The sequence below is a fragment of the Maylandia zebra genome, linkage group LG7 (genome assembly GCF_041146795.1).
Source record: "Maylandia zebra isolate NMK-2024a linkage group LG7, Mzebra_GT3a, whole genome shotgun sequence".
NCBI lineage: Eukaryota > Metazoa > Chordata > Actinopteri > Cichliformes > Cichlidae > Maylandia > Maylandia zebra.
This window is the reverse complement of record NC_135173.1, coordinates 56,695,447-56,718,784: the sequence shown is the minus strand read 5'-3', so window position 1 is coordinate 56,718,784 and position 23,338 is coordinate 56,695,447. Positions and strand designations below refer to the sequence as shown.

At 39.8% G+C, this 23,338-nt stretch overlaps 1 protein-coding gene across 1 annotated transcript in view; it reads right to left on the bottom strand.

Annotated features, from left to right (window-relative positions):
- Nucleotides 1-3,303: 3,303 nt before the first annotated feature.
- The window catches only part of cwc27 (CWC27 spliceosome associated cyclophilin), a 32,309-nt gene continuing 12,274 nt past the window's right edge, over nucleotides 3,304-23,338 (bottom strand). Inside the window, exons 11-14 of the mRNA XM_012923474.2 lie at nucleotides 18,354-18,457; nucleotides 9,899-10,008; nucleotides 9,692-9,795; nucleotides 3,304-3,801 (exon numbers count right to left, since the gene is read on the bottom strand). Of these exons, the coding sequence (XP_012778928.1) occupies nucleotides 3,639-3,801; nucleotides 9,692-9,795; nucleotides 9,899-10,008; nucleotides 18,354-18,457 (481 nt within the window). The 3' untranslated portion in view covers nucleotides 3,304-3,638. The remainder of the gene's footprint in view (nucleotides 3,802-9,691; nucleotides 9,796-9,898; nucleotides 10,009-18,353; nucleotides 18,458-23,338) is intronic.

The window sequence follows — 23,338 nt, the reverse complement described above, 5'->3', positions numbered from 1 at the left end:
TAAATTCATGCATCTGATAAAATTTCATTTTGGTATCTACTATCACACTATTTCACCTTCACAAGCAAACCCTGTCTGAGGAGGAAGAAAGAATTTGTTCCTAAACCCCATATTCCACGTTTCAATGATACATGTTTAATTAAACTAACTTAAACTGCAGAGTCCTGATACAACATAAGCTTTCATCACTGACAGTGAAATGACTTTATCTGATGTATGGACAAGAAGAGCAGTCTGAGCACCAGCAAATCTTTCAGTGTAGTCATGTGTATGCAAGCGCTGTATTAGGATAGAGTGAGAAAATTTTGAATTTGTCCTTCAACAATAAGGTGCAGACAAAAAGCTGACAGCAGAGACAAATGAACTCACTGCTCTGTCCTTGGACGTCTGGGAATTGCCAGAGCTTAACAATGACACTCTGCTGTGGCTGTACAAACCATCTCCTCTTTGATCTTGCATTTTTCTTCTGGCCATTGCACCCAGAGGAGTTAGCTATAGAGGGAGGACTCATGGTCACAGTAACACACATGTGTTCTCTTGCATAGCTATTCAACATATGATAAAGCAACTGAGACAACTTGCCACAGTTCTTCTGTCTTGTCTCCACATGTAATCCCAGACTGACTCCATCAAGCTGAGATAAGGGCACTGAGGGGGCCAGACCAGGTCTCCTTGTACTTTTCATTGCTTGAGATAGCTGTTTATCTGACTCTGGATTTGTCATTGTAATAAAGACTCCATACAGACTTTTGGGACTGATCAGATGCCCCCAGTGGTTTTGCAATCTAGAAATCTAAAGAACCTTGCTTTCTTATGGGCTTTACGGTAAATCCCTTCTTTAATGTCATAAATACAAGTTACATGGAAAGAGAAGAACAAAACGCCCTGGTTCCAAAATGAATGTTTAATTTAATTAGTCATGTCTTTAGACATTAGAAGAATTAGCTTGTCATTTTTAATGCATACACCCAAGGGCAGAAGGAGAAGGCAGTGGAAGAGCATGATAATGCCATTACCTTCCCATCTCATTCCTCCAGAATCACATGATGAGCAAAAGAGGGGTATTTTCTACTTGAAGTTGGGTGCAGTGACGCAGAGAAATGTTAAATATTCTCCACCTTGTCTTTCTCTCTGGCTTCCCTTCAAACATAAATTACCGATTTACTTGGCAAGCAGAGTCCTTGTAAAGAACTAATTTATCTGAGGAGTGTCTTCAAGGCCAGTGTGGCCATTAGAAATTAGAGCGAAAGAGCATGGAAGTATTACAAGGCTTGTTTTATGACATACTCAAGAAAAAAGTGAATCTCTTGTTACATTTCAGAATATCTCAGTTATTAACACTGGCACATTTAATCGTGAGCAAGACCCAGAAGCACAGAGTCGGTCAGGCCACTGTATCACCTGTTTTAAATTTTCAGCAGCTTGGGCAGAGCTGGCCTCTTAATGTAACATTATCTGTACGTCTCGTTTCATATTGAAATTTAAGCATAATCCCACAAGTCCAGTTAAAAAAGAAGTGTGCGGCTCCTGGTCGCACACGGCAGCTGATCATTTTGGGTTAAGTGTTTGAACAGTTCTGCTTTCAACAAGCCCTGACTGCTCCAGTGATGACCCGAGCAGGACAATGAAAAAGAAATGTGTTCGGATGACTGAGCTGTCTCTGGTTTTTACCCCAGCATTAAAAAGTTGTTTTTCTATTTAATATTTTGTGAAGTACGCAATCATAGCAGAAAGTTCACTGAGAAAATCAATACTTCTCGTAACTGTTCATTAAATGTGTAATGATGTTTTTACATCTGCTCTGTGGACTGTGCCAGACTAGTGGCACAGTGTTGCCAGTTCCAGCTAAGCTGAGCCACTAACAGCTGTAGATTCATATTTGTCTTACGGAAAAGTGTGGTATCAATTGTCCATTCTAGGGTCTGTGTCCACAGCCAGCCATTTTTTAACTGAAATCCCCCATGACCTCAGTTTTAGAGGGCTTCTCTCAAGCGCTGTAATCATTGCTAGGCTACTTCTTCAGTGTTAAGTTGCAATTTACTGGCTCCTCAGTGACAACTACAATCAGTTTCTTCTTTGCAACTGTTGAGAGCTGATATTCTAAGACCCACCCCTTCTTGATTTTGATTGGTAAGTGAGAGCACTTTGGTGCTCTAGTTGTAAGCACAGAAGCTCCTCCCACCTGCTGTTCCTTCTACCTGCTCCTTGCCAATCTTCTGTTAGCAAGGGCTGCCAAGAAAGCTGGCTTAAAGACAGGGGGAAAGGGAGCTAAAATGTTTTTTTTTCTCCAGACAGAGGATGAGCTAAGGGACTGCACCAATGCCCAGTATAAAATAGATGAATTTTATTTGAACTCAGATTCATGCAAACATACTTAAAGCATTTGGAAATCTGCATATTAGGATACCTGTGAAATGTTACTCCCTGTTGCTTGGGTTTGAATCATTCTTTCATTCATTTTTCATATCCAAAGACCCACAGAATGTGGTACTTTCTGCTGTTTTAACTGGCTATAACCATGAAACAGCATTCCAATGGTAAAGACCCATAATATATAGCTGATTTGGAGCATGTGCATTCGTTGATCAGCCTCAACATTAAATCCAGAGCCAGGCTGACTGACTAAAACGTTTTACATAACAATACTATATTCTGTTGAGGTTCATGAAGGTCATAGCATTCATTTGACATGTACCGCTCACCTAAACATTGATGCTGACCATCAAACACCTTCCCTGACTGCACAAGGGTTCCCCAGAAGTGATAACGGGTTCAGACACCACAAAAACTATCTAGGAAAGGCTTGAGTAACATGACAAAGACCATCACCGTCAAGCCAAAAGAAGCCACACTTGCCTGTCAACATCCTTGTGCCAGAAACCACAGGACACTCAGCTTTTCCGTATCCATACCCTGACCTAAATGATATTAGGCAAGCATTTTTTGTGCAAGTATTCTTGTGGTCTATATGCCTTACTTGTCCCAGACTGGCTGAAAGCTAAGTGAATAGTAGGGTGTCCACACAAGAGATTTACTTGCATATTTGCTCAAACTAAATCTGAAGAAACACTTGAATGTGGAAGTCAGCCATAGCACCAGTACAAGCAGAGGATGGATGAGCTGTCCAAACACGAATAGTTGATGCCAGATGGAAAGAAGAGAGTGGGCACATACACCAGGTTTTATAGCCCTTCCATGTAAGCAAGAAAGGCCTCACAAACTGCATTAGAGTATCAATTTATCCTGAAAAATGGCTCCTTAGTGATACATTTGTTTAAAATCAAACAGAACAGAGTCATTACAGGCTGTTTATGATTGGTATTTATTTTTCTAACAAAGGCTCACATTTAACTGTAAACAGAAAATACAAAGTCATATAAATGAACATTACATGTAAGGTTCACTATTTTTTTTCTCCTGATGAGTAACTGTTCAGGTGAAGCTGTGAAGAAGCCGTTTCCTCACAGAAAACGGGGACATCGTGTTTTCTGCTCAGCATCCTTATTTGTAATGTTCGCACCAGGAAATGGTTCAACAAAGCCGGGTTTGAAGCAATGAAAAGGTAGACTGCCAGGATGCTGTACGGCCAGTTTTGGTTTTAGTCACATGGCTTCGGCACGACCTATGACCTTGTGACCTCACCTCTTGGCCTTCTTTTCTTTCAGGATCTTCTTACTCTCCTCTCTCCTGCGTTTGTTAACGGGGTTGCGTGGGTCATAGATCTCAAAGGTGTCCTCATCCTGCATGTTGGCATCCTTGACTTTTCTGCTTTGCTCATCAAACTGCAGAACATGGGCCATCCTAAATCAGACAAAGAGAGGAGGTGGAGAGAGTTCAAAGAACAGCAGGACAGGATCCACTAAATCACTGCTCTGTGGAACCGTTACCTAGAGGCCAGTTTCTCTTTTGCTTTGAGAAGTTTCATAACAACAAACCCAATAATTAGTTGAAGCAGGGGAAAATAACTACTTGATCTCCTGCTGAATTCATAAGCTTGCTCACACAAAGAAATTAACAGTCTTTAATTTTTATGGTTGCTTCATTTTAATGGAAAGAGACAGGATATAAACCAAAAATCCAGAAAAAAATATTACATAAAAATTATAAATGGATTTACATTTCATTGAGTGAAATAACTACTCGATGCCATACAACCCAGCTAGAATTTGGGCTCCTGCAGATCGGCTCTGTGGCTGTGTGGGAAAGAATCAATTACAGATACTCCTGATAGGTGGCTGTAGCTCAGGAGGTAGACAGAGGTCATCTACCAATATGAAGGTTGGTGGTTCAGTCCTTCGGGCAAGATACTGAACCTTTAGTTGCACTCCAATGTGATCATTGGAGTGTGAAAATGTGTGAATGTTAAATAGAAAGCATTTAGGCATAGAAAATAGTGCTTGTATGAATGTGTTTTGCATAGCATAGCTGCAATGGCATCACCATTGGGGAAAACCAAAGAGGGTGGCAGGAACAAGTCTGTAGACCTACACAAGACTGGAATGGATTACAAGATCAAGAAGCTGGTTGAAAAGGTGCAAACGGGGCTGTGGCCCCCCCACACCCTCTAGCACAGGGGTGCTCACACTTTTTCCGCATGTGTGCTACTTATAAAATGACCAAGTCAAAATGATCTACCCACTACAAAAATCCAAAACATATACTTATTTATAAATATATTGAGGATTCTTTATATCTACAATGTATATACATGCATAACCGCAATATCCAATATTTCACAACACAATTAACTATGTAAATTTTTTGTCATTACCTGAGTTTACTCTGATGACTTGCACTGAATTGAATCAGCCAGGGATGCATAGTCCAGACAGTAGCTGCTGACGGCCAGGTTTAAGAGAAAAAACCGAGAGCTAAAAATTGGAGTTAACTCGCTGACTAGCTTGTCAGTTTTACTGCACTTCGCGCCGCTGTTTGCGCATGCGCAGCGACCTAAGCGTCAGAAAAAATCTGCTGTCATCTGACTGGCTTCCCTGTATCAATCAAGTGACGGGATGGATGATAGGCTGGCATCTATTTTTTTAATGCCATGCGATCTACCAATACTACCTTTGCGATCGACTGGTCGATCGCGATCGACGTATTGAACACCCCTGCTCTAGCAGATCATTACATGAAGGAACCTTTTAAAAAAACAAGCGCGTCCATGCTCACAGGTGTACACACGGGTGATCACACCCACAAACTACACCCTTTTTGGCTCCTACCTCAAAGCACACTGTGTTCTGTTGATCTTATGTGCTGCACAATAATGTTTAATATTTAGTATTTACTGTCTTATTCCCATATATCATTGTGATGTTGTTTATTCTATTACTCTTGTTCTCTTCTGCTTGTTTTCTTTTTTCTTTCTCAGCAGGTGACTGATATATGCATTTTTTCTTCTTCTTTTTTTTTCTGCCCGTTCTGTTGGTTTTTGTCTTTTGCCCTTCTCCCCCGTCCCTCTTCTCAGCTGTTTCTCTTTCCCTCTTTCTTTCTCCCCTTCTTTCCCCCAGTCAAGTCTGTCCCGTATTCAGTAAGTGAAAATAAAATGAACAATAAAAGGTGAATCAAATGGACCATTACGGCAAGGCTGGGATGGTCAATTTGGTAAAGTAAATCCGTTGGGCATCTTTCTTTGCCTTTAGACAACAATTCTGATGGCAAAGGAGCCAAACGGGACAGGCAAAAAAAAAAAAAAAAAAAAGAAAAGGTGCAAACTGTTGACAATCAATCGTCCTTTGGTCAGATGAAACCAAAATCGAGCTCTCTGGCAGATAATTACACACTAATCAACGTATATTTTGAAACTACAACATTATTTTATCTATTTAAGGATCTGAAAGGATTACTTAATAAACCTTTAAACCCAGTTGAAATGTTAAATCAAGACTAAGAGTCTAATTTGTCAATATAATAGTGTTCTTTAAACGGTAGCTAAAATGACTTAAATAGATGCTCTAAAATCACCAGTGTTTTTTGACATTAAGCCTATAGTATTGTGTTTATTTACCTAGTGTGGCTTACCCTCACTGTGGCTTTCTAAAAAACCAGATACAAGGAGGAGGGCATTTCCCAACAAAAAAAAAAATACCAAGGTGAAGTCCAAGGGGGCTTAACCCTAGTGACTCTGGTGGTCCTCTAACTTTGCTACAGTTTTTCCACAGACCCACACATTAGCACTCTAACACAAAGAACTGACATAATAATCATGGTTAACTTGCATTCACATTCTTCTTAGCCTCATTTCCTGAGCTGAGAAGTAATTTTCCCAGCTTCAAGTCTTTTTCAAAATGTAAAAAAGGCAAAAATGCAAAACTGTAATCACTACATTTTTATCTTAATCGGTAATGGTTCCAGTTAGTTTTGCAGCATAGCTGCAATGGCAGTGAATGGCACAGTTCCCTCGCAGCAAGGTTTGCATTTTTAACCTGCTGGTAAGCTTTGGGCCTTTATCTGTGGAGTTTCATGGTCTCCATCATCCCCAGGTACTCCAGCTTTGTCCAGCAGTTAACCTTTAGGATAACTGGTAGTTCTAAAATGACTGGCTTAATTGTTGTTGTGAACCTGAATTCACACAAGAGTACATCATTACAATGTTTTAAGCATTTTAAGCATCACTTTAAGCATGTTAACTTGTGCCTAATTATGGCCTCACAGGGTTGCTGCAAAGGTGGCTTTACACTGTAACTGGTTCAGAACTGGTTGTGTGATACTCAGATACCTTTATAAACTATTACCCCCCCCCCCCCCCCATCTCCCCCCGGTGCTGGTACTGGAATTGGGGGAAGGGAAAGTAAAATATAAACCACACACACCCACCATATAGGTACAGTGCTTTAGTGTTTTATTTAATTTTTTAAAAAATCTATTAGACAACCTGTCATAAAAAGACGACGACACAACTTTTAGAAATCTGTCAAAAACTGGTTTAAAACTTGAGATTTAATTAGGGAAATAAACTGAATTCATGTATGAAAACCCAAACTTGAGCTGGTACACATATTATGTGCATTATTTGAGTCAATCCTTCGATGAAAAATACCAACCAACATTACATGGTGGAACAATTGTGGCGCCAAATTCTATTTACAATCAGCTCATGCTATGCTTGTCGTATGAAACCAGAGCAAACCAGAGGAAATGCAAACGTAGTTTTGTTCATACCTAAAATAAGAAAATCTTTAAATGTTTCCTTCAAAGTTCACGATTAACAGATTGTTTCAGTGTGTTTCCACATGCCTGTATTAAAAAAACAAAACTCCATGCTGTAAACTTAAACAAGGGTTGTTCTAGCGTGCATGACCTCTTCTACGTGTCTGTGCGGTTAGGGTGTTTTAGTATGTTGGTGCGATCTGGATTTTCTCCTGTGTTCATTTGAAATCGGCAGGAGTTGTGACAGCTCATCTAGAATGCCACGGTTAGACTCTGGCAGGCCCTGAGGACTCCTGCTGCGTGAGCATGCCGCCTCTGATAATTTGTCTAGCAGTCTCTGTGATGACAGTCTGCCGGTCATACAGCCTCAGAGTCATCCAGCTCTGAAACATGATGTGGAAAGGCAGCGTTAGGGGCTTAACCGCTGTGCTGCCATAACGCGAGTCTACAGAAGCTTTTCCTCTATTTATTTGTCTTGCATTCTTTTTACTCAAGCAGGGGGTGGGATTTACTGAATATGGAGGAATGGTGAAAGCAATGGAGGGCTCTTTGCTTTGAGAGAGTGGGCTCTGAGGTTGTGTGTTAGCAAAGCAGAAGGAGTTGGGGGAGGAGGGGGCTGTAGAGGGAGAGTCAGAATTTGGAGACACAGACACAGATGGAATAGTTTACCTCCTCTGGCCCAGACTTGACTTCCAATGTCTGACCTGTTGTAACCCACATTCTGTTCGCAGTACTCCTAGAGTGGCACAGACTTCCCCACTGGTATTTTTCTAGGACTGCTATGCTACTGCCCCGTCCCTCCTTTCTCACCATACCTGGCAGGGGCAACACCGTGAGGTGTCTACAGCCGGGAGAGGCCAGCCAAGGCTTCTCTCAAATTCATTAGGACCCCCACATATGCACGCTGACACACAAACGCACACCCAGACTGAACTTCAAGGAGGCTTCTTGAGACTAATAGGAACTACAGATTTTGTTATTCTAAATCTCTTGCACACAGACACTTTGCTCACGTTCAAACACATGGTATTCATTTCAAACCCTCACTCTGTGCAGTTAGACTTTGAGATCTTTGGTGAAAAACAGAATATGAGAGGAAAACACACAGTCAGGCCTGATTTCCTGATGGCCAATCTGGTGGCTGTGGCTTGAAATCCCAACGTGACACACATACACAAGCACACAACCTGAACTTTCACACACATTTATCAGAACTTGGAGTGAGCTTTAGATCTTATAGAGTTCAGGTTCATCTGTACAAGGAAGGATTTTGTTTTTCCAGTGTCTCATGTTTGTTGCTCCTGATATTATGTTGTCTTTTAGCGATAGTCATCATAATATCAATGAAATAATAAAACATCTTTTTTCTAGTTAGCCTGTCATGCTTAAACTTCACTGTCCACAAAATGGTGTGTATGCCGGACTGCTTCTTGGGCTCTGGGAGGACTGATGTGCTCACATATTGCTCAGAGTTTCTACTATTATTGACTGCAGTGAACAGTGAATTTAAGTTATAGACCAATGATGTGGTACTTTTCTTTTCTTGATATAGAATCAGCATTTCTGTTAACAGTTGGACAAGTAAGTTTGTTCATTATATTAAAGTAGTCTAACCAGAGAAAACGAAAAACATGGACAAAGATTCCCTGTCAGAAAAATGAAGCCACTGCGGAAGTGCCTTAAAAACTGCATTCTGTCTTAAAGCCACCAGATGGCGATAGCTGGGGTTGCAAACGTCCAGCCCGAGCCTTTTCCCTCCATAGAAAGCTATGGGGGTGGGCGGAGACAAGGCTTTCTTTGTTGACCTTTTTGCTCATACCATGTTTTGCTCATTGACTTGTCAGTCACAAACCATCTGCCGATGAGTCAGTGGTTTTACACTCAGACCCACCTCTTCTTGTTACATCAGTTTTTCTTGCAACCAAGATGTTGATGGCGGAAAACGGTAATCTCGAAAAATGGGAATCCAGACACCAGTGGCTGACATCATATTACTTTATTACTGTCTATGAGTATAACACTATAATCAGCAAGTTTTAACTAAAAAAATAACCAAAAGCAACATTTAAATGAAAATTTAACCGTCTTCCATTTAATCTTTTAAATGTCTTCAAATTTTAAAGAACTAAATAGTCATTTTTAACATAATTGTGTCAGGCCAGGGTCCTTCTGTGTGGAGTTTGCATGTTCTCCCCATGCTTGTGTGGGTTCTCTCCAGGTACTTCAGCTTCCTCCCACAGTCCAAAAACATGCAGTTAGCGGGGTTAGGTTAATTGGAAATACTAAATTGCCTAATGCGGGAGTAAATGTGAGTGCGAATGGTAGCCCTGTGACAGACTGGCGACCTGTCCAGGGTGTATCCTGCCTCTCACCCTAAGACAGGTGGGATAGGCTCATGATCATGCTTGACTTTGCTTTATTCAGTTGCATAAATTGAAATAAATGAACAATGTCTGGATTCTTTCCTAAAAGATGACCATGAAAGAAGAAAATGAAAATATCCCGCTCATTTATCTCGAATAGTGTCAAGCTCACTGACCATCCTTTGTCATCATCCTCTGCCAGCTCCTCCATGTCCTCCTGTGGACCCTCAGTGATGGCCGATGACAGCTTGGACTTGAAGCTGTTGAGCAGGGCCAGCGTCTACCGTAAAGATCAGACATCATTAAAACACACGTTAACAACTACAGAATTTACAGTCTATTTCAATTTCAGTAATTTAGTGCAACAAATTGTGCCCTCTTGCCTGTTCTTCTCTGCTTGAGCCTTTTTTCAGTTTTCGGTTCTTGAGCCCTTCATATTTCTTTCTTCCCTCCAAGTACTCAGCCACAGCTTCACTGGTTGGCTTTTTCTCCACTTTAGAGAGTCAAAAGAGACAAAGTAGACAGCTGTTATAGCAGCAAAGCAAGAAATCAGACAAATCTTAACTAACAACTTGAGAAATCTCTGCATGTCCGTACTTCCAACTGTTCTTTACCTATCTCAACAACTGTTTATCCAAACCACTTCAAGCTTGCAGGCTGTGTTGCCAAGGAAATGAGTTAAGTGCACTGCCAAGTTTGAGCTTGTTTGGATGAGCGACTCTGGCCTGAAGGGAGCCAGAATGAAAGCCGGCCAAGAAGTTTTAACTTTTACAAAATTACATTATTTGGATGGTCTAAAATTCAAACTGGTTCATGCAAAGATAACTGGAGAGGTTTTTAATAATAGTCTTTGTTTTCCTCTTTTTGACCACTTGTGAAACTGTTCCTAAACTGAACAGAATTCAGGGATGTTTTACCAGATTTAAAATAAATGAATAAATATTTATTTTTAGATGTTCAGTTTTAAGTGTAATTAACTGCTACTTAACAAACGACAGGTAAAAAAAAAACAAAAAAAAAAACAAAAAAAAACACAGAACAAGAGCAGCAAGAAAACATAAAAGGAAAAGCCTTCACAGATGCTGCTGTACATGCTCCATGACCATGATTACCAGAAAACTGAAAAGATAGTCCGTCCATCTCAGACTGTCATGCTCTGTACGTATCCATGCTATTGCTCACCATCACAAAGAAGGAATTAAATAATCATCCCTTATTTTTTTCCTGATCAAAGATGACATACGTAACGAGCCTTAAGATTTAACCGAGTCAGTTAAATTTTAGCACAGATTAGAGCAAGTGTGAACCACATTCAGCTGATTTGAGAGGAGTGAAGGTCACTTAACTGGTCCTACTGAAATATTATCAAGGAATTAAAAAAAATCTATTATTATTATTATTTTTTAATGATTATAGAAGGTGACAAATGTAAGGAAAATAGTGGTTTGCACAATCTCCAAGTGTCTGAACCTGTTTGAAAGGACTGAACAGGAGTACATTTTAAAATTATTTTTTAAATTAAGCAGTTTATTTGAAGATCAAAAGCTCTTTTTAAACTTTTGAATTCAAATAAGACAAAGAGACTCATTATTTTGTTGTTTTATTATTAGCGTATCCTCCAGTTGATAATGAAAACTATAAATGTCGAAATACTGCACTGACTGTACTTAACAGCCTTTGTTGACTACAAACAGAAACTGATACAACTGTTAGGCTACTTCAAAATATACTAGACTAAATTATAACGTATGTGGAACTTGACTTGCAGGAGCCGGAGATTCTTTAGCTAATCATCGCTGATCTCTAATGTGGAAATAAAGCTGCACTGAAAAGAAGAGGATTAATCATGTTGTTGATTCATTCTTTTTTGCTTTTTTCTGTTTCACATCACCGGCTGGACAAAACCCATGAACTGAAAAAAAAAACCCCACTTAATAAAGCTTCTTAAATGTAAATATTTTTATTTTTCATAATCTTCTGAAAACTGAAGCAGTTTTAGACTGCAAGTCAGACAAAACAGCACCAAAAATGGTGTATAAAGATGCCACCCTGGATTTTTACTTCTTTATACAGTGGGGCAAAAAAGTATTTAGTCAGCCACCGATTGTGCAAGTTCCCCCACTTAAAATGATGACAGAGGTCAGTAATTTGCACCAGAGGTACACTTCAACTGTGAGAGACAGAATGTGAAAAAAAAAAATCCATGAATCCACATGGTAGGATTTGTAAAGAATTTATTTGTAAATCAGGGTGGAAAATAAGTATTTGGTCAATAACAAAAATACAACTCAATACTTTGTAACATAACCTTTGTTGGCAATAACAGAGGTCAAACGTTTACTATAGGTCTTTACCAGGTTTGCACACACAGTAGCTGGTATTTTGGCCCATTCCTCCATGCAGATCTTCTCGAGAGCAGTGATGTTTTGGGGCTGTCGCCGAGCAACACGGACTTTCAACTCCCGCCACAGATTTTCTATGGGGTTGAGGTCTGGAGACTGGCTAGGCCACTCCAGGACTTTCAAATGCTTCTTACGGAGCCACTCCTTTGTTGCCCGGGCGGTGTGTTTTGGATCATTGTCATGTTGGAAGACCCAGCCGCGTTTCATCTTCAAAGTTCTCACTGATGGAAGGAGGTTTTGGCTCAAAATCTCACGATACATGGCCCCATTCATTCTGTCCTTAACACGGATCAGTCGTCCTGTCCCCTTGGCAGAAAAACAGCCCCATAGCATGATGTTTCCACCCCCATGCTTCACAGTAGGTATGGTGTTCTTGGGATGCAACTCAGTATTCTTCTTCCTCCGAACACGACGAGTTGAGTTTATACCAAAAAGTTCTACTTTGGTTTCATCTGACCACATGACATTCTCCCAATCCTCTGCTGTATCATCCATGTGCTCTCTGGCAAACTTCAGACAGGCCTGGACATGCACTGGCTTCAGCAGCGGAACACGTCTGGCACTGCGGGATTTGATTCCCTGCCGTTGTAGTGTGTTACTGATGGTGACCTTTGTTACTTTGGTCCCAGCTCTCTGCAGGTCATTCACCAGGTCCCCCCGTGTGGTTCTGGGATCTTTGCTCACCGTTCTCATGATCATTTTGACCCCACGGGATGAGATCTTGCGTGGAGCCCCAGATCGAGGGAGATTATCAGTGGTCTTGTATGTCTTCCATTTTCTGATGATTGCTCCCACAGTTGATTTTTTTCACACCAAGCTGCTTGCCTATTGTAGATTCACTCTTCCCAGTCTGGTGCAGGTCTACAATACTTTTCCTGGTGTCCTTCCAAAGCTCTTTGGTCTTGGCCATGGCGGAGTTTGGAGTCTGACTGTTTGAGGCTGTGGACAGGTGTCTTTTATACAGATGATGAGTTCAAACAGGTGCCATTCATACAGGTAACGAGTGGGGGACAGAAAAGCTTCTTACAGAAGACGTTACAGGTCTGTGAGAGCCAGAGATTTTCCTTGTTTGAGGTGACCAAATACTTATTTTCCACCCTGATTTACGAATAAATTCTTTACAAATCCTACCATGTGGATTCATGGATTTTTTTTCACATTCTGTCTCTCACAGTTGAAGTGTACATCTGGTGCAAATTACTGACCTCTGTCATCATTTTAAGTGGGGGAACTTGCACAATCGGTGGCTGACTAAATACTTTTTTGCCCCACTGTATGTTCTATGTTTTGTCTAATTTACAGACATAAAATATAAGTGAGAGCACAACCAACTGAACTAACTGATAATGAAGATATTCCTTAGTTTCATCTCTAATACAAATAAAAGGAAGGAAACTAGACTGTAGCCGTCTAATGCAACAGATGTACTGTATGAGCTGTGTGTGTCACAAAGTACAGACAGAGAGGGTAAAATCACAGTATGCTGGGAATACTTTTCCACCAAACTGTCCTCTCTGCAGTATGTGTGAAAAATTCTCTCATCGTGAATAGAAGGAGAGACAATCAGCGTGCTGACATCGGTGTCTCATGCAGTTAATGTGCTTCTGTAAATCTCAGAGTTCAGGCGTACAGTCTGTGAAGTCACAGAGTGGCAGACAGTGAGCACAGTCTGCTGGCTGTCTGAGCACTTTCTTTCCACAACAAAATGTGATGTCACACACAGACACAAGCCCCAGATCACCGTCACCTCACTCGCCAAGCTGTGCCACTCCTGACTGGATGCTCTGACATATTCAGCTGCACTAAATAAATGATGCAACAGAGAAAACACACGAGGCCCCTGCTTGTCATTTAGGAGAGAGCTGCTATTTTATGAGTTCATGAGACAACATATTTCCCAAAATAAACTAACAGAACAACAAAGAACTTAAGGCAGGCATATGAACCAGACCTTACTGAAAAGCTTGTTTAAATGACCCAAGCATGCACAACTAACTAGAGACTATACCAACTGAAACCCTTAAATATCCTCCTGAGAACCAGGCTGTTCATTTATGTCCTCTGTAATGGATATTTGTTTTTGGTCTATATCTTTTGACTTATTTCAGGTAACCTACTAAGTCCTAAAGTACTAAATAGAGGAGCTTTCCATTGATATCGCATGTGTTTGAGTGGCGTCTTTTAGCTGTAAAAGAAGAAAGAAATCACAAAAAAGTGCAATGGGGAGATTCCCTTTTCCTTGGTTCTCAGGAGAATATGATTAAAAAAAATAGAATAACAAACTGGACAGGTCATGTTTCATGTAAGTCATTGGTCAATCTTGGTTTGAATAAAAGACAAATACAAATGTGTTATAACTACAAAAAGAAAAAGAAAAAAAAACTATTTGTGTGTCTTTAAACAATAATTCATTATGCACTTTAAGAAAATTAGAAGGAGTTGCTCCAAACCAAATGTTAAGACATCGCCCTCCCTGGGCCTGGGTCTGCCGGAGGTTTTATCTTGTTAAAAGGGAGTTTTTCCTTCCCACTGTCACCAACTGCTCAAAGGGAGTTGTCTGATGTTTCTCTCTTTACTTTACAATATAAAGCACCTTGAAGTAACTGTTGTTGTGATTTGGTGCTATACAAACAAAAACTGAACTGAATAATGTAACTTGCTTCGTGGTACAGTACAGCTGATTCAAGAAGTGAGTGCTTCAGTTTTGGTGAGTGAAATTCTGGTGGATCCTTTGCAAATAACGCCAAATAAGAAATCACTTAATTTCCAAACCAAATGCACACAGATCACAAAAAAAGGGGGGAAAAAATCAAAGTATAACACTTTCCCCCACTTGACTGGTGTCATTACTGAAGTCTGTTGTGCTGCTTAGAGGGGCAGCCCTTTTTCTGACTTGATTTATGACACAAACACGTGATCTTCCTCCATCTCTTGCCCAGTCACCTCTGCTGCAACCTATGACATGCCGGATGCTGACTGATGATGCCCTGAGGTCATGCGCGAAGAACACACATCCCTTCTCCAGCTGTTGTCACTGACTATCCCTGAGTTTGATGACATTTTAAATTATATTCCTCCCCTTTCCTGTCACCTGGGATCTAGAGAGCTACAAATCAAGCTGCTGTTATAGCAACCGAGGTGTGTTGTGGACGACAAACGCCCCTTTTACAGGATCAAGTTTTCCCCATTCTCTGTTAAACAATCAGGAGTTTTTAACAAAGTCCAAGTGGCACAATAAGAAGTAATAAATACAGGTAGTTAAACTGAGTAAACTGTGTAAACTTAAAAGCTGCTCTGCTGATTGTTTAAAAAGAAACACAAAAAAACCTCTCTGAAATGAATTTTTAGATGGCTTTGTGTTGCTGTTGTATAGATGCATGACACATGCCTTACTAAAGTAACCACAATTCAGTGATATACTGCCTTTTGTGATTCATAAACAAAATAAGCAAGACATTACGAAAACTAAAGGGACTCCATCATTGAGAGTACATGCAAGAAATGATGTGCTTGTGATTTACTTGCATCACTTTGTAGCTGATGATTGGTAACTAGTGGACATCCCAGGCATCTGTTGCCTAGGTAAGCCTCTAATTTATACTACTCTATCATATGTTCCCTACTGGCAGGTTTCAGAGTCGTTGGCAATTCAGATTCAATTCCCTGACTTGCATTGCTCTGTACCTGCTGGTTGCTAGCGAACATTTTTGTCTCGAGTTGCCTAGGTAACCCTCTAATTGGCAGTAGGTTCAATTGCTTGCCTCAAAGCAGAGAAATGTTTAAGTGGCAACATAATGTTTCTAGTGGTTATGCTGCCCGTTGTCACTGAATGTTATCAGTTTTCTGTGTCCTCTGGTCACCATGTTGTACTTGTACTTGCTTCCTGGGTGTCATTGAGATGACATAATAGATGTTTTTACTGTAATCAAACAGTAAAAACATCTAATTTGATCGCATGCTATCAAATTAGGAAAATATCTGACTAAAAAAAGAAAAAAAACAAGGCAATAAGTTACCTTATTTTATCTGAGCAGTGCTTTTGAGGGTTTAAAGTGGATGAAAATACCAGAGATGTGTTTTGAAAAAAAACAATCAAGCTGGTCTAAGACTCCCAGTTGATCTGCTGAGCAGTTAAAATAATAATTCCAATCACAGTATTTGGCATTTCATATAGCATTCAATTGATACATGTCCTAAAAATGAACAACATGACTGACAAGCCACCAGTGTAATACAACGCCAGGAATACACACGCAGACCTGTATAATATCTAAGTGGGATACAGTATGCTGCCACATCATTTTAGAGGGTTTTGAATGGACAGTAGTTTCAGAATGCCTCTCTTATTTTTGGCTCTGGTACCCAGTGGTCATGCCAAGAAAGAGAAATCCAGACTGCAGGAACATGCTATAATTTCTGTGAAAGCTGAAGAGAAAACTGAAGTGATGATTGTGATGAACTAAACTGTGTGTTAAAGGTGAATTCTGAAGAGACGGTTTGCATTTCAGGCCAATCAAGTTTAATGCCAGGCACAACGGTGAGTGAGGATAATGAATGGACACAGAATGACATCAGGCAGGCATGCAGATCAAGAATCATATACACACTGATGGTATATTACAGGCTGAAGAATATGCATTTAAGAATATTTTAGTGCAGGCACAATAAATTACTATTATTATTATTATTATTTTTATTTATTTTTATGTTATTTCAAGTATTCAATTACTTGCAGTAGAATAATCTTTGATAATCTTAACTGCCTTGTAAGTGATAGTAAACTGATCATCTCTAGGACTTTCCACTGTCAGCTGCAGAAAATGGGAATTTGGAGATGCCATCATGACTTTCCTGTTTTGCCATATCTCAGATGACATAATTTACCAAGAACATATCTAGTGGATTATATGACAACCCCCCCAATGATTTGTTACAGATGCAAAATAATTCAAACAAGCATCATGTGTTCACTGAGTCAGCACTGACCAATTAAAGAGACATGTGAGCGAATGGCACCAGACGCTGACCTTAACAAAGTGGTCAAAGCAGAATCAGGAAAAATTTTTTAGCTTAAAGGGATGGCATTGTTTCTGTGTGTGTGTGTGTGTGTGTGTGTGTGTGTGTGTGTGTGTGTGTGTGTGTGTAGCCCTTATTGCCGCACAGCTTCTCCAGTGAGATGAGATAAAACAAAAACCTCACCACAGTGCTCGTCTGTGGCTGAGTGGAGTTACAAGATTTACTGCATTTAAGCAGACATCCGTCTCCCCTGCAGCGGCCATTGGGCCGTGACATCTATCCATTCCATTTAATGGAATTAACTTTTGTTTCCAACACAAAAATGTAACGAGGAACTCTTTAAAAGAAACCCCTGCCTCTGGCTAAGCTGACAGGAAAGAACAAAACAAAGGCCCCTGGCTGAATTTAAATACCTTGTAAGATAATAGAGGAGCTTAGGCTACTCGCCATCAGGTATAACAATGCAAGGCTGCTACCATCTCAACACCTGAATCAATAAGTGGATTTTTTTTTTAGAGACTACGTCTTCTTGAGTGTTAGAACAGAGATATAATTGAGAACAACTCAAATTTAGAGAGAGCAAAAGAATTGTAGTTAATGATAGTATTGGAGTACAACATAGTGACTGGATCTTGTCCTCTTTAATCTAAAATCATGCCGCCAATTGGCAGCAAATAAACATTAGGGTCTGTGTTTCTACTTAAAAGCATGACTCCATCAGTGTTTGTGGAGACAAAAACAATGTTTGAGCTCTTCGTGGACTTTTGTAAATTTTGGCTGGTGGTAATCCCACACTTAGGCTGCTCCCTGCAGACACCCCCTGTAAACCACTTTGTTTTGTTGCACAACAACACACACAACCTCAGGCTAACCTCTGTGTCTGAGTGGTTTTTGTAATTCTCAAAAATGCGTTTCAGCGTCAGCAAAAATCCAGTGATTGACGGCATTATGACAGACTGGAGTGTGGTGAAGACCAGAGGAGATTTGGGGGCAGATTTGTACAGAATTTAGTTGGGCCAAAGCTGCAAACTAACAAACACATTGGGTTTGATGTGCAACCATGGCGGCCACTCAACAATTTTTACCCATGCAATTTTCAGAAAGCTTCAACACAAAAATGCAGGCCGTTTAGGTGGTGGGGGGGAAATAGACGTCTGCAACTAATTGACAAAATCAGAGGGTTGCCTGTCTCAGTGTCCATTAGCAGAGAATGTAGCACAGACCACCCTCCTAGAGACTTACTTCACACTTAAATCTACTTTTAAAGATCATTAAAAAAAAACCCTAAACCTATAAATATATATTATATACATATAATATACACCCACTATATCATCTGCCACCAATAAATGTAAAATATAATGGGTTACACCAGGACACTTAAGAGTGCATGTAGGGGATTAAACATTTGCACACATACCCTCCTTGACTTCATCTTTTGCAGGTTTTGAACTTTCTTCTTTTCTTTGCTTTATGGCCTGCAGTTCTTTCTTCAACTGTCGCGCCTCTTTCCGTAATTCATCACTGTAAATGGAGAAATACAGTTTTGAGATCATAAACTCAACGTATACATCTGTTATAAAAGGAATACACTTGTTAACAGACGAGAAGAATCCCAGAGCGGCAGGCCCAAAGAAAAAAGTCATCCATTACAAACAAGAAGAGAATAGTTTGAACAGACATTTGGCTCCACTGGCTTCATCGCAAAACAAACACAAGGCATACATTTTTTTTACGTTTCAAGAATATTAAATGTCTTTATAAACAAGTTGCTACTTGTCATTATGGTGGGCACACATACGAAACACAGAATAAAGAAGGCACATGGAAAAGCTGGTGTTGGTTCAGTAAACAGAAAACACTTTCCTCGAGAGTTTGTGCCCTTAGTTGCTTGTTTGAAGTCTTACTGAATGCAACATGATGTTCACTTTTTAAATTATAGTTCCCATTTAGAGTCAAACAAGACGCTAGCCTGCAAACGACCAGTGTCCCCCAATTTCTCAGTCAAATCGGTTCTTCGCTCATCTGATCGCGTTTCAAAACATCCAAATGGTGACAGCAAAATCACTCAACTTGACACTTCAAACAGGACTTCACTAACCAGTGGATGATGTCACAGTGGGTATTACCCATCTTTTTATTGTGGTCAAGACCAAAGTGGAGAGAGGCGAGTCTGGAATTTGAACTTTGGTCTCAAGTGAAGATCAAGAACTCAAAAATCTAATCCCAGGATGATTTAGACACTTTCCAAGTCAAGTCACAGGTAATAACTAACAAGAACCATGTCAAAGCCAGTCAGTCTAAAGCCAAAATCATCTTCCTCTTTTTTCGACTGCTTCCTTTAGAGATCTGCTTGCATCTCACCCTACCACTTGCATCCTCCTCTGTCACACCAACCAGCTGCATGCCCTTCACTACATCCATGAACTTCCTTCAGGTCCCTCTCATTTCTTCCTGCCCGGCAGCTCCATCTTCAGCATCCTATGTGTGTAATATATTCAGTCTCTCTCCTTGACACATGTTCTAAATGTCTCACTCTCTAACTTTGTCTCCAAACCGCTCAACCTGACCTGCTGAAGAACCAAAGCTGTGTTTCAGACCATAAACTCATCCCTTTTGCGATATAAATGGAAAGCGATGAATCTCTGGGGTTGGTTTTTAAAACTGATTTACAGTACTTTTTTTTTTTGGCAATCTAAAGCTAAATTTGACCTCAACAAAATTTGTTAATGAGGTCAGTATCATGTTCATATTTGTACAAAAGAACATGCACATATTTAATTTGCATATAAATCAGAGCACTACACAAGTTGTATGAAGTTAAATATGAATGTTTTTCGATACATAAAATACACAATGCTCTGAGTGGCAGAAGTAATAAAAAACTTTATACTTCCTCTGCTCAAGTGGCACTGCAATAACTATCCCAGGCACTCCTCTCCTGGCTAGCCACCCTTGTAAAACCTTTAACTGGATGACAGAGGCAGGCCAAGGCACATCCTCACTTCCTTAACTCCAAGGTGGTGTCCTTTTTGGCAGGCGGCCTGCAGCCCAGCTCATACAAGGCCAGCAATGCTGATTATTGTTCCCCATCATATGACTGAGACTTCTGCCAGTTACAGAGCAGATATGTTATGTTAAGAAATGATAATATTTTTGTACTGCCTGACAGCTCTGTTTCATCCCATTCACTTGCAGAGCCACAAAGCACAGGTAAGCTGCACAGTCTGGGCCCCTGGCCTAGAAACATCTGAGGCATCTCCAGACCAAACAATGGCTGCTTTTGTTTCCTACATCTGCTTTTCTGGACAGACATTCATTTATATCCTTTCTCTTTCCTTTTATGTGGAACTTTGATTCTTGTGTTTGTAGCTAGTGCTATATTTGTTTAATTCTCTGACATTGTCTGTGGCAAAGTACTGAGGCATCAAACTGAGTGATATTTTAACTGTAAGTGGCTCAGCAAATATTAACAGCTGTGTCTGACTTGATGTCATGTCTCTTCCTTGTTAGCTTTCCTGGTTCTTCTGAGGATACACATAAGGAATCAGTCAGACATACAGTTGTTAGTCCTCTATTTTGAGGTCAGTATCAAGAAAAAAAAATTGCTTCAGCTGAATCCAAACTAAGTTGCCAAGGGTAGAAACTGGTTGGCAGAATCAGACACTGCCTATGCGAGGATGTTGCTTGCTCAGCTCAGTCTACAGAAGAATCAATAACAACAAACCTCTTTTCTAAGACATATTTTACATAAAGCATTGTAATGCAACACAGATGTGAAAACCCATAGGTGGGCAAAGAACGTAATAATTTGAAGACTCCAGCTGCCATTCACACTCCCACATGATGAATGGGTTTTTGTCTCTCTGGTGGTACTCTTTGATTAAAATGATAGCAGAAAACTCTCCATCCACGTTACTGCAGAATTACTGCAGTAGGTGGCCAGTTAACTATTTTGTTTTTTTTAAGGTGATGAAGGCAACAACAAACCTTTTTAATACCAACTGTCAGATTTAACAAAGATTGTGCAAATGCAAGCTGAGCTTCAATAATTTAATATTGCACTTTCATTAAGATGTTTTAAAAAAGTCACACACACAACAAACGAGGGTTTAACAGCCTTACTAGTAGTACGGATCAAGTTTCAAAAAAATGCTTGATCCTGCTCTTCCCATTTATGCAATGTTCTATCAATTTTTTGTACTTCTTGGTAACAATTTCAAAACTTGTCTGCTATCATCTGATACGATTTGGGTACAATGGCTAATACTTGGGAATAATATTGGTATCGAATGTAGCCAGGGACTAAAACCTTTGTTCCGTGTATTGACTATTTCACTGGTACTGTCTAACCATATTCAGGAAAGGCATGCAAGGATTGAAGGATGCTGGTGCTAGGAATGCTAATGTTTATCAAGTTAAAAAAATATTAGACCTTTTAATTGAAATTAGCTGCTAGGAATATATACTGCTGTGGACACTGAAACATCACAGGGTTGACCAGCTGAAGATTGAGGTTTTAGCCTCTTTAGCCAAACACTCAAAAAAGTGAATTTGGGTGGTTCTTACATTTAGAAGAGTCTAAATTGTAATTTAATTAGTGCTGTCAGCGTTAATCTTGCTAAAATGACGTTAACGCCATAACTGCATTAACGCGGCAAATCTCCGTTAACAAGTTACCACGGTTACAGCGAGATTAATGCTGATGGCACTAAATTTGATCAAAAGAATTTTATGTTTATATGGTGAATCATATAAGATCTTGTTGAAATGATATGATACAGTCTTGCAGGAGTGGTTAGTTGCCTGGACACGATACCACAAGATCACATGAGATTTCAAACCAAAAGAAAATCACTGAGGTTTTAAGAGGCAGAAAAGCCTACACACACCACGTGTATGCTATCATTATTGTATATTGACAAAAAAATATATATATATATAAAAAAAAATCTATATCTATCTATATCTTTCCTTGTTATTTGTGTACTTGTTGTAAATAATCATTGACAGCTCGGTGGTGCACTGCTTAGCACTGTTGCCTCACAAGAAGAAGGTCCTGAGTTCAAATCAACCATCTGGCCTGCATTGGTTCTCTCCGGATACTCTGACTTCCTCCCACAGTCCAAAGACATGCAGTTAGTGGGGTTAGGTTAAATGGTAATTCTAAATTACCCATAAGTGTCAATGTGACTGCAAATTGTTCTCTGTGTTAGCCCTGCAATAGACCGGCAAGTTTTATGTTATCCAGACTCTAATTTTTTTTAACATTTCAAAAAAATAACCCTTTAAATGAACTTAATCATGGAAAGGATTTCAGCATTAATAAATGGCTTTCTATTAGCAGCAACTACTTTTGTTGGACTAATGTAATTTGCATGGGTTAAACTAAGTTGGACTCAACTGCATTAAATAAGTTGATTCATCATAAGTTGGTCCAACTGAAGTACATTAAGTTGGAATAATAGAACTGCATAATGCTAAAATAAAGCAATTTAATCGCGTGGAAATCCTTTCTATGATTTATTTAATACTTTTTTTTTTGAGTGCACCTAGTCAACACAAATTTACCTGCCTCCAAAAAGTCACATAGGCTGCAGGCATGTTGCTTTTCACAAGTTTTTGTTATTATTATTGTTGTTGTTATTTTACTAGTGGCAGTAGCCATCTTTCACAGCTCACTGAGCTCAGGTGACCATTCTAATAGTAAAGACTTGTTGGCAAAGGCTGTGCAGTACACTATATTATATTATCCTTATACAGAAGCTCCCCATTCATTTAATAGTGAGGAGATTCTGTAGTTTTGGCAGTACTGATGATCATACATTTGGGATTTCCAAATGGCCTTTAATCTTTAATCTTGTGGGTTTTATAGGAACATCATCCCTGACACTTCTCTGGCATTAATGGGCATTAATAGGAAGGATTTTGCGAGCCTATTTTTGAGTAAAGAACACACTGGACTACGTGATCATTTTTGGCCTGCCTTGACATGTTGCCATTAGGAAAACAGGAGATGTATCCAAGGCAACAGCTGAACAATCAGCCCCATAACCATGGTGCCAATAAAGAAAAAAAGGGCAGAAAGGACAGGAAAAGCCCCACCAACACCTGTTAGGACTCCCCTCAGGGCTCAGCAAATTCCTCCCAAGACCCTCACATCATAACACAACAAACTACTCTGTTTCTACACTTGTTGCCCAGTCCGAATCACAATGTTTTGTCTAATGTATGTAAACGCATGTTTTAGTCATAGATTTTTTTTTAGGCAGCCAGCATTATCAATGTTAAGATGGACATTTATAACTCAGGTTCAGCAAAAAACAAGGAAAAAAACCCAAAAGAAAATAACACTTTAACAACACTTCATTCATTGCAAGGCAAGAATAACTGAAGAAGAGAATA